The sequence below is a fragment of the Pteropus alecto genome, unplaced genomic scaffold (assembly GCF_000325575.1).
Source record: "Pteropus alecto unplaced genomic scaffold, ASM32557v1 scaffold160, whole genome shotgun sequence".
Classification (NCBI taxonomy): domain Eukaryota; kingdom Metazoa; phylum Chordata; class Mammalia; order Chiroptera; family Pteropodidae; genus Pteropus; species Pteropus alecto.
In genome coordinates, this window is record NW_006429864.1 from 1042990 (window position 1) to 1052496 (window position 9507).

A 9507-nucleotide genomic window follows, 5' to 3' on the forward strand; every position below is an offset into this window, starting at 1 on the left:
ATCACATGCTCAGCCTCACCTCCCCGCCCCCCACCCCCAGGCTGATGCTTCATTGCAAGCTCAATCAGGGCCAGACTGAGGGTGCCAGGGGGCAATCGGACAGTGGTGGGTGAGGTAATGGGTCAGACCAAGGCCAAAGCTAGTAAGAAGGGGGAGGGGGGCAGTGCTGGGCACCCCCATCCCGTGGTTTGCTGGTTCCAAGGGGAAGGGTCTTTCTGGGGCCTCTCTGTGCTCTCCCAACCCCACCCCCTGCTCCCCAAGTCCTAGGTCCCCCTTCAGGGGAAGGTTCCTGGGGCAAGTGGCTTCTCCTTTGGGACTGAACATCCTCACTTATGGGATGATGGACCCCTCACCCCATCTTGTGTGGTGACTTGAAAGAATCTTTACAAGAATCCTTGAGAAGTGTTTGGCACAAGGGCTGGCTCAAAGTTAGAGCCTAACAAAGTTTTCTACACTCAGAAAAGTGATATCAGGTATAATAATAATAACAACAACAATAACAATTGCTACGAGCTATTAAATGTCAGGAACTGCTCTCAATTTAATTCACTGAATTCTAAAAATAACCCTATGAATTAAGATCCTTGACTGTCCCCATTTTAAAAATGAGAAAACTGAAGTTCAGGGGCCCAGACGCGTGCCCTAGGCGCCCAGGCGCGGAGCGGCAGAGCTGGGATCTGAGTCCGGGGGACCCGGGATCTGGCTTAAGAGATGCACTTAAGGAGAAACAGATGCGGACTCAAATCGCTTCTCCTTCCCCACGTGGAACCAGCAAGCCGTCCTTCCCCCTCATCCACCTTGGCCCCCGCAGCGGGTCTGGCCTGGATGGGGCCCCGCAGGCTGTGGAGGCAGAAGGACGGGCCTTTTACTAGCCGGGGCCGGGAGGGGCGCAGGCACCGGGCACCAGGCGCGGGCGGGCGGCGGAGGCACGTACCCTTCTCAGGATAAATGTCTTCACTAAGGGTAAACCTAGTCCCTTTTCCACCATGGACTAATCGCGGGGGAGGGGGAAGAAAAGAAGGAAGGAAGGGGGGACAGAGACGAGCAATCGAGGGGCGAGGATGGAGGGCGAGTTTGCGTGGGGGGAGCAAGGGAGGCGCGGAGGGGCGGCGAGTGAGAGGGAGGAGAGACAAGAGAGAGAGAAACGTCAGCTGCAGACGGACACAGACAGCCTCCCGCTCCGGGAACACCAGGGACACTAAAAGCAGCAGTGTGGACTGGGCATGAAGCTGAGGGCCCTGGGCTGACTGGGATGGTGGGGAGGAGGCTGCTGGTGGCCTCAAGGCTTTGCTCACCACACCGCAGCCTCCCCCTCCGGAACTCAGTTTGGGTCAGCGGCCAAACTTCTCTCCGTTGTCTGCACTCTTGGGGCCAATTTGAAAACGGGGTGGGGGGGCCCTAGGGAGGGGAACTGGGGTCCTGGAGTCCTGCGCCTCAGCCCAAGCAGTTGTGTGTGGAGCTCAGAGAAGGACAGGAAACAGAGGCAAGAGAAGAAAGAAAGAATTTGAGAAATGAGAGCTTCCTCTCTGCCCACCCTATCCAGGTCGGGGCCCCTCCCATCCCTGGGGCTTTCAATCATCCCTTAGCCCCAGACATTACAGAAGTCCCTCCCCAGGGGCCTTCAACCCTTCCTCCAGGTTCCTCCCCTGGAGCTGCCAATCACTCATTGACCGCATGTCATGTCCCGCCCCTAGGTCTGTCAATCACCTTGGTCATTGCCGGCAAAGAGGTCCCTCCCTAGAGCTTTCAATCACCTCCTGGCCCCATGACGTCATATATTTTCACAGCGAAGTCAATCACCTCCTGGACGGATGACGTCAGAGACCCCGCCCCCAGAAGCTGTCAATCATTCATTGGCTCCGTGACATCTAGGAGCTCACATACGCCAAGAAGCTCTTAATCTGCCCGTGACGTCACAGAGATGAGCCAATGGCTGCTCGGGGCTGGGCTACTCCTGCCACCGCGGTGGTTTACGATGCGCTAGCCCGCTGCTCCTTACCCTGGGCCGCCTGCGTCTGCACGAAGGTCTTGATGAGCAGGTCGGTGGCCTGTGTGTAGAGGGATAGGGCATAGCGCAGGGACTGCAGGTCCGGGCTCTTCTCCAGGAAGGTCTTCTTGAGACCCACACCGCCCGCGTGGAAGTATTGCTGTGGGCACAGAATGGGGGAGGTAAGGCCAGCAGGACTCCCTACCAGCCCATCCTGGCGCCCCGACGCCCTGTCCCCCAAACCTCTGCTCTCCTCAGTGATGTACCGGATAACCAGGGGGTCTTCAAAATACCTACCTTGGGTATTGCTACTTCCCCACCTCCACTCTTGCTCCAAACCCACCCATGGGTTCACAGCACCCTCAGAATAACACCCGTGCCTCCAATCCCTCCCTCCGCCCTTAATGGCTCTAACCCTGCAACCTCCCTGCCTGCTCTCTAACTGTCTTCCCTAGAACATACCTGCCTCAGCGCCACTTACTACGCTCACTGGTGGGTAGGTCCTCCCTACTCCTACCCCGACCTCTGCCCGGCTCCTTGTCTTTAAGGTTTCAAGGAGCTTTCCTTGACTGCCCCTTTTTACTATGTTGCCAATTTCATTTCAGCAAAACATTTTTTTAGAGTAGTTTTCATGCTTTTCATTTTATGAAGACCACAACCCCTTATTGGGGGCATGGACCACCATGCCTCCATGTTCTTGCATGGGCTGGTCCCCTGCCTATAACGATCTTTCTTGTTTGTCCTGTGATCTTCTATGCATTCATTAAAACCCACCTCCCACATGCCTTCTTACAGAAAGTCCTCACTGTACCCTCCCTGGGCTCCCCCAGATCCCAGCCTTCCCTCTATCACACCCTGACCCCACAGGCATGCGGATATCTATATCCAGCTATACCCCACAGCTAGGGGCTCCTCAGGGCCCTGCCAGAAGGGTCATTGGGAAGTGTTTATAAATTGAATGAATTAAGGTAGATTAGAGCCTAGATTAATGTCCACACCAGCCACATTCTCTGCCTGCTCCACCTTGATGGGCAGGGGTGAGGCCTCTCACCTTGATGGTGTCCAGGGCCAGCTCAACAACTGCACACTGCTTTGGGGTCAAGCTCTTGGCTTCTTCTCGTACCATGTGGTCCTGGATGGATGGAGAGAGGGGTCAGGTGGGCAGAGCAGGCCCCACATTGGGGATCTGCCTGTCTATGGGACTCATCCCTGCAAAACTTTGAGGAATGGGATAGCGAGTCTGTCTTTTCATCATTGTATCTGGTACCCAGCATGTGACTAGAATATGGCAGGTGCCCAATAAATATTTGTTGAATAAATGATTTGTACCCTTGATCAAGCTGTATCCGAAGCTTAACCATACATGTCTTTCCAACACACCTGGGCAAACAAATTGTGCTTAAGCCAGTCTGAGTAGGGATCCTGTCCCTTGAACCTGCAAAGCATATCACCATTCTGGGATCTTTCCCCTAGGAATACCTCCCACCCTGATCTCCTGCCTCCGCCCCTGGCCTCACCTTGAGTTTAGACAGCTGACCCAGTTCCTTGGCCGCATTGAAGATCATCTGGGTTCCCTGCAGGTAACAGACACAGCAGGGGTGAGGGTGAGGGTCTTCCAATTCAGTCCCCAAGCCCCAGCTGATACCCTAGCCCTGGACGTCTTCTTGGTTCTTGTCCAAAGGATCTGGGTAGGGCAATGGCTGTGTTCCGGGGACAGAAGTCTGGAGCTCCGCAGGAAGGAGGAGGTGGTGACTTCGTCCCCAGAAACCTCAGTCCTGTGAGGATGCTACCCACCCTCCCACTTCCACCACAAACCCAGGTTTGTGGGACAGAGAAGAAAAATAGAGTGGATAGCAAGGGGCAGTGGGTCGGGGGAACCCCAGATGGTGTTTGTGGGTATGGATGGGGCTTGCCAGCCCAAAGTCAGGGATTCCTGAGAAAACCATGAGATGGTCTCTGGTGAAATCCCCTACCCACTGTGAGACCATTCCCTTGGTGGGAGGAGTACTCCAGTAATCTGGGGGGAATGTCAGTCTGACCTTTTAAAGGAAGAATCCTCCCCAACAACACACACCTCAGTACCCATCCCCCACTATCCCTAAACAGACACCAGCAAGATGGCTTCCTGGTTATGGTTCCAACAAGCTAAGTGGGCCTGAGTTCAAATCCCAGCTCTGCTGTGTGGCCCTGTGAAAGTCACTTAACCTCTCTGAGCCTCAGTTTTGCCATCTAGATGGAGGAAATCATATCCATTTCATGGTTTGGCAGAGACTAAGTGTGTCTTTTTCAATGTTTACTGTTATTAGTACTTGGTCTCAAGATCATGGGCAGTGCTAGGGGAGACAGGGTCCTGGCCTGCAAGTCACATGTCCTGCCTCCTCAGTCACTGTGCTGGGTGACCTGAGGTGTTTCTCAGACCCCTTCTGGGCCTCGGTTTCCCACCCTGGCTAACAGGGGCGTCCACTTGTGGGGTAGGGTGGAACTGAGTATCAATGAGCTAAGGACTCCTGCATTACGGGGTCCTGGGGTGGTCAGGGATTCGTGGGTGAGGCTGGGCAAGGAGGGGACCATTTATAGCTGGGAGATTTGAAATTACATGGATCATGTATTAGCTGGCCTGTGGGAGCTGGTCACTCTGCTGGTATCAGTGTTATCACCATCCTGGCTATCCCTATTCTTCTTATTCCTGATCTGTGATTGACCAAGGCTGTCACGAAGCACAGTTACTCAGTAGCCCAGCTGTCTGGGCTTCAGTTTCCCCTGCCACACCCTTTTACCCACCTGCTGCCCCCACCCACCATCCCTCACGAGCAAGCCAGACAAACAAAGGAAGAAAAGACCAACAGATGGGTTCACAGAACGCCCCTGGACGGCACAGACCACAGGGGTGGGAGGGGGCACGGGGTAGGGTGAGGGGTGGGGGGAGCCAGACAGACAGTGAGAGGCTGGTCTTACATCTGAGTGGCTTGGCAGTTTCGCCCTGCCCTGTGAAGAGAATCAGGCGGAGGTCAGAGTTCAGGTGGCAGCTGGGAGGACACTCAGTGGGACTTCTCTGCCCCCTCAAAACTCTCCCCCACTCCCCAACCCACGAGCTCCTCCCAGGTGCTGGGTCTAATGCTGAGCTCCCTCCCCAGCTGGGCACTTTCCCTTGTCCCTTGGTGGAGGCTTGGGGCCAGGCTCCCAGACTGCCATGCTAGGAACCTAGAACCAGCCCATCACCTGGGAACAGGTGCCCCCTCTCACAGTCAGCCTGCCCCAGGATGGGGCACCCTCGGGGGAGAGAAGAGACAGAGCTCAGGGTCTCTTGGCTCTCAGCTCCCAAGACTTTACCCTGGCAGGCCTGACTAGAAGAAACGTGCTAACGGTATCACGAGTTCACTCAACACACAGATACACACCTGGGCACATCCGTGAGTGTGCGGGTTTATGCACACACATACCCAGATCGACACACACACATGCAGAACTCACATGCTAAAATACACGTGTGTACTCCTAAATTCTGTCATGTGTGTGCACAATCACATGTATAAACCCCCACACTCTCACCTCCACACAAATGCACACACATGTGTATGGTGCCTGGCACATAGAACACGCCCCCAAAAGGCTGGATGAGTGAGTAGGAAAGTCCTACAACCCATGTTCATAAAGTGGAGACCCTACTCGTGTGCACACAGGTGCAATAGCTCTGCATGAGTGCACGGCAAGGGCAACTGTTCATGTGTTGCTATAGTTCCCATCTCCTTACAACAAACAACTGTTAGAACAAAAGAAATCTATAGAAAAAACAACGGGGTTCAGTCCAGGGCAGTGGTCTAGGCCCTTCACAAAGTCATAGAGTTTCAGCTGAACCCAGGGCTGAGATAAGCCCTTTGGGAGTTGCTGTTAGAGGGCAGAAGCTGTATGTGTGCATGTTAGCTCGGTCACACACACACACACACACGCACACACACACACGCACACACACACACTGCAAGCCACATCCCTGGGGGAATCACCTCGCCTCTGAATTCTGGATTTGTGGGACTTAGTCATGATACCTACTTCCTACCTGTGACCCCCAGCTGACCTTCTTGCCCTGCACACAGACATATGCATGCACACACAAGCCCAGACACCAGATCTCGGGACCTCAGCACCGACAAGGCCCTCATTACCTTTTCTAATCCCTTGCCATGTTTTCTCAAGAGGGTGCCCTGCAGAGACAACATCACAGGGTGATCAACCTGGTGAGCCATGTGAATTGGGAACCGGGGCGATTACATATAGGCTCATGGGGACGGCGGGTAAGGGGCATCTGTACTGCACAGGGGGCTGGCGACCAGGTTGCAAGGGGGAATGTGTGTGCCTTAATGACGGACTTGTAAAACGTGTGTGAGAGACAGGAAAGAGAAAAGGAGAAACAGAAATACAGAGCCAGAGAGAAAAGAGAGAAGTTGCCTGCAAAATATAATCGATTTACATTTACTGTGTATGTGAGACTCTTGGTTCTTGAAAAAGAAAACAGGCTCCATATTCTGACAGACCTGAATTTGAATCTTGACTCTGGCATCTATTTACTATGTGGCTTTGAGCAAGTAAGCCCTCCTGACTGAGTTTCAGCTTTCCTCATCTGCAAAATGGAAATAATATCTGCCTCGCTCAAAAGGTTGCCAAGAAGGTAAGCTGAAACCGCAGCTATGAGAAGGACTGGCATACAGGGAATCATGGATACACGTGAACTCCCTCAGCTTCCTTCCCACAAATGCATTGTCTGTGGTTGGGTATCTGCCACCAAGCGTTAAAGCCAAAGACCCAGACTACAGCCACCAAGAAGATGAGCTCTTGTAGACTTCTGACAAGGTGAAATACTGGAAAATACTGGAACAGCCTTGTCTTTCCCACAGAGAGGCTCTGAAGTGGTTTCACTGACTTCTGCCCTGATATGTGTCTAAATACTAAACAACGATTTAGTGAGCACTGCCTCCGCCAGTCACAGAGGTGAGCATTTTAGTGCATCATCCCATCTTGTTCTCACAACAACAGGCAGTTGCTACAATTAACCCCCTTTTCCAGACAAAGAAGTAGAGGTTCGGAGGTGAAGTGACTTCCCAAGGTGAGAGAGAGAGAAAGAGAGAGAGTGGCTGGGCTGGGATTTGACGCCAAGTCTGCCTGACACCAAAGTCACAATGCCGTCTCCCACCTGGGTGCCTGGGTGTGTGTCTAGGATTCGTGCGTGTCTGTATGTGCAGGAGTGGGGTAGGCAGGGGTGGCGGAGGGCCAGTGCTGAGTAACTAAGAAGGGATCGGGTTGTGAGCCCAAAGTGGAGGTCAGACTTTGAACCTCCTTCTAACATTGGGGAGAGGCCCAGATACCCTAGAGGCATCTGAGCATGGGAGTGAGGGTGAGTCTTAACTAAAGGACTGTGGCTGAAGAGGAGGTGCTAGCCTGGAGGCACTGCCTCCTTACTTATAATGGGGTGGGGCCGTGGGCATGGCCTCCCTCCCTCCCAGTTCCTCCCCCTCCCCATACCACGCCCCAGACAGACACAGGCACATCTAGGCGGGAGGTGGGACGGTGGGGGGTCCAGTGGGTGAGGAGGGAGCGCTGGGTGGGAGGGTACAGCCACGCGGTGGGCCGAGTCCAGACACAGAGCGAACGGACAGACAGATGGACAGACGGGCCTCTACTTACGATCATCTGTCAGCCGTGATGGGGGTGGGGTGGTGGGGAGGGGAGAATAAGTCACCATGAGTCTCCCAGGAAGGCCAGGGAGAGGGTGGAGACGGTACTGGGAGCGACCCGTGCCCTAGCCCAGCCCAGAGGAGGTGGGGCCAGCCAAGCGAGGTCCAAGCCTCTTGAACCATCGTTGTCTCTTGGGAGCCCCCCTCCAAACCTCCCGCTCCACCCAGGAGTGTCCTCCTACTCTGTGATGAGTCGTCAACCCATGTGCCATCACAGTCCAAGCCACTGGTGCCACCCCGGAGTAACCCATGCCCAGGCACACCCCTTGACTCCCACCCACAGCCTGATCCCTGGAGATCACCATCTCTGGGCTGTTTCCAGAAGGGTCCTAGAGGCATAGTCCTGGTCTCTGGATGACAGCAGACCTCTGCTTGACTTCTCTGACATTGGATGCTCTTTGTTACCTCTGCCCAACCTCCAGGGGCCCTGTCTTCTATTCCTCTCAGATCTTTGAAGTCTATGGTGTCTTCCCTTTTTGTCTCTTGATTGAACCTCCCAAGGGCCTCTGATGAACCCACTGACCCCTAAGACTTCTGTGACCCATGAGCGGCCTTAATCTCCAGGCTGACCTCTGTTTTCTGGGTGATCTCTGACCTCTGAATAACCCCTTCACTCACATGTGACCTCTGTGTCCCTTGGATGTCACTCAACTCTACTTGACCTTTGACCTTTGAACAACCGACCCCCTAAATGACTTCTTCAACCTCTTCAATGGCCTCTTGATGACTTTCGATCCATGTGTGACCTCTCTAATCTTTGGCTTTCTTGACCTCTGGTAGCATCTATGACCCTTGGATAACCCTTGTGCCTGAATGACATCGAAGCCCCAATGCTTTTGGCACCAAGCTTTCTGCGCTCCCACAGGGAAGGTGGCCCAGGCATTCCCTCCAACTCCTGTGGGCCTCACCGTCTGGTCAGTGAGGGGTGGCAGGACGATGGTCTTCTCCATGGTGTTCATGACCAGCTTCCACAGCTCCTTCAGCACCCGCTTCAGCACCGTCTTCTCACAGATTTTGGCAAAGAGAGTCAGGCTGGGGGCGAGGGGCAGGTCTGAGAGAGGGCCCAGCTGGCCCTGACCCACAGAGCCAGGCTCTTCCTCGCAACCCATGGGTAATGTGGGAAGGCATCCTATGAACATGCAAGAGGGCACAGAGCCTGTACAGGGACCCATGGGTGGTCTAATGGAGCTACGATGCATGAGACACATGGAGAGCAAATGGTGGCTGGACAGCTCAGCAGTTGCCAGACAAGAAGGGGCCTAAAAGTTTAGGAGGAAGGCCTGGGCCTAGCATGAAGGTGGTGGGGAGCCATGGAATATGTGAGAGAGAGAAAGAGAGAGAGAGAGAGACAGAGAAAAGAGAGAGAGACAGAGAGAGAGACAGAGAGAGAGAGAGAGAGAGAGAGAGAGGGAGAGAGAGAGAGAGAGAGACAAAGACAGACTTTACTGTTCAAAAGAACAGAGTGGGGGATGTACTGGATTAGGAAGGCTGCATGGAGACCAGCGACTATGAAGGGGCTGGGGCCATGCTCAGGAGGAAGGGGAAGGGAATGGTAGGAAGAGGGCAGACTTAAGAGGGACAATAACAAAGAATTCATGATTGGATATATGAAGGTTGAAGGAGAGAGGGTAATCTACCACGATCCATCCAGCAACTGACCCCCTCATCCACCAAGCCATCCCTCTCCCAACTTTCTTTAATGCTCCTTCCATTTCTTTTTCCTTCCTCCCTTCCTCCCTCCCTTCCTTCCTTCCTTCCTTCCTTCCTTCCTTCCTTCCTTCCTTCCTTCCTTCC

General features: G+C 54.0%; 1 protein-coding gene across 1 annotated transcript in view; it reads right to left on the reverse strand.

The window, feature by feature from the left end:
- UNC13A (unc-13 homolog A) overlaps positions 1-9507 on the reverse strand; it is a 60489-nt gene that overhangs the window by 8488 nt on the left and 42494 nt on the right. The window contains 7 exon segments of the mRNA XM_006904285.2: positions 2000-2147; positions 3039-3119; positions 3505-3561; positions 4943-4972; positions 6148-6186; positions 7664-7669; positions 8622-8745. Coding sequence (XP_006904347.1) covers positions 2000-2147; positions 3039-3119; positions 3505-3561; positions 4943-4972; positions 6148-6186; positions 7664-7669; positions 8622-8745 — 485 coding nt within the window.